Below are 2,148 nucleotides of genomic sequence, written 5' to 3'. Positions count from 1 at the left end.
GGGACTTGACGGACAAGCGTCTCTTCTACCGTGACCCAATGCAGAGTGGTGCCTTTGCGGTACACTTCGGGTAGCTTGCTGTAGTTTATATCGAACCTTTGGAAAAGAATTTCGTTCTTATCGCCAGCAAGTGATCCCTGAAGCAAACACCATCACAAACGTACAGTATTGATTATTCGCTTCAGGACACTTTGACAGACCCATTGAGGGTAAGGCCCGTGGTGGTGTGTTCAAAGAGGTACAGGCACATGTTTACGACAATGCGAGCTCTAGACGGGTGAACGTTTCGGCCACCACTCACGGTGAAACGGACAGTGTGAGCCATTCGGATGTATTCAAGGTAGCAACCCTGTGATCCGAGCGATCAACCGCCATGCTGCTGCCCACTGCCGTCGTACGTAGCAGTGTTCTGTAAACTCGAATTTATCACAAAGGATAAGTCTGGCATGTACAAAAGACAATTAAAGAGATAGATGTATATATATCGTATGCTAACTACAAATGGGATATCCGAATGTGAGTGTCTCCCTTGACACCCCACAATAGAAAAGCGCTCGGCGTATGCTATCGAACAGATTGCGAGCATTCGCGATGTGAGGACACACATGGAACACAGCCATGGACAACACCATACCAATATAGAGGCACATTTTACGCTAATCCCACCCTACCTTCAGGTGGACTTCCGCATCCTTCTGGGACATCCCTCCCTTCTGCACCAACGCCCAGAACACCGTGTTGTACAGGTTATTGATGTGGCCTGACTCAGACAAAAGGGGACAGATTGAAAGTGTGTCAGGTGTTGATGCGACGCACTCCATACAACGATGGCAGAGTGGAATAATAAGCTACAACAACCGGGGAACTGAAGACACTACGTGATGAAGTTGACGTATTGCGTTTAACCAGGGCACAAAGACTGATACAGCAATTTGATGATGCAACTGTCTTAAGACTCGGCTGAGAAGGATTGGACATATCACACATACAGACTGGGAATCTTCTGAGAAAGGTCTGAGCTAAAGAAGAAACGGATACATACTACCTACACTGGAACGACTGTCTTAAGACTCGGCTGAGAAGGATTTGACATATCACACATACAGTCAGCCTGGCGCCAGTTCAAATAATCGCGCATGTTCAGTAGAGTGGGGTAGCACACCATTCGGCCATCAAACACCGGAGGTTGCTTCAGCTGCGACATGAGTGACAGACAATATTAAGCTTCGCAAAAGTACCATACACCCAGCAAAGGCCAAATAGATCAATCGTGGGTTGGCTCAGGAAGCCCAGGTGACTTCAACTATCATTCAGGCGACATAGAATCCAAACACACAGTATTATATGGTACCCAGGACAGCACATTCGCACCTGCTTATAGACGCTTGTTTCTTCTCTCACACCCTCACCCACTGCCTAGTCAATTTTTTTAATCCTTCATTGCGACAAATTCGAAGCCAAAAGGCCCAGAAGATACGCACACATGGTATCGATTGATTGGTGTGTGAATTCTACGCACCCAGGGTGTAGGCTGAGGCACCGATGCGACTCACCTTGACTGTGGGAAAGTACTCGGACCAATAGTACACGAAGGCGCTTGAGAAGAGGCTGGTGCACGTCGACACGATCTTACTATGAGGATGGCAGGGTGAAGCCTTTCAGAGGAGATATAGGACTACATGCGAAACATAGAACAAACTTTTGATGGACTAGGGATGATGTTATAGGGTTAAGTGACAAAGTGAACACACTATGGATGATTGCATGACTCGGCTGGTGCGGCTGTTGTAGGGTCTTGAGTTTCTTGGGTAGATAAGAAACCCAAGGACCACTTCAGGCATAACGTTTACCAATGAATAGGCGAGCAGAACTCGAAGCATTGTATCTGTGTGTCTAGTACACGCGCCCGGGGGAACGGGGTTATAGTGAGGATGGCAGTGGAAACAAATAGCATTACCTATTGCGGACACACGTCTGCACTCGTCAAAGCGAATATGAATGTACACCTATCTGTGATTTAAGGGACTTAGGTACACCTATCTGTGATATAAGAGACCTAATTCTACCTATCTGTAATATAAGGGACTAAATACTCGCCTTAGCAAGCGCGAAAGGCTTTCGATTGACATCGCGATCAACATATACCGT

General features: G+C 46.9%; 1 protein-coding gene across 1 annotated transcript; it reads right to left on the bottom strand.

Annotated features, from left to right (window-relative positions):
• Positions 1 to 364: 364 nt before the first annotated feature.
• Positions 365 to 1,632, bottom strand: SARC_02355 (hypothetical protein; the record flags this gene model as incomplete). Its single annotated transcript, XM_014303876.1, has 4 exons — positions 365 to 409; positions 672 to 760; positions 1,105 to 1,195; positions 1,554 to 1,632. Coding segments are annotated over 4 exons (304 nt in total), but the record flags the coding sequence as incomplete, so codon positions are not given.
• Between the last annotated feature and the right edge of the window lie 516 nt (positions 1,633 to 2,148).

This window comes from Sphaeroforma arctica, assembly GCF_001186125.1.
Source record: "Sphaeroforma arctica JP610 unplaced genomic scaffold supercont1.105, whole genome shotgun sequence".
Lineage (NCBI taxonomy): Eukaryota > Ichthyosporea > Ichthyophonida > Sphaeroforma > Sphaeroforma arctica.
The sequence above is the reverse complement of the archived record's forward strand: the minus strand, read 5'-3'. Positions and strand labels throughout refer to the sequence as shown.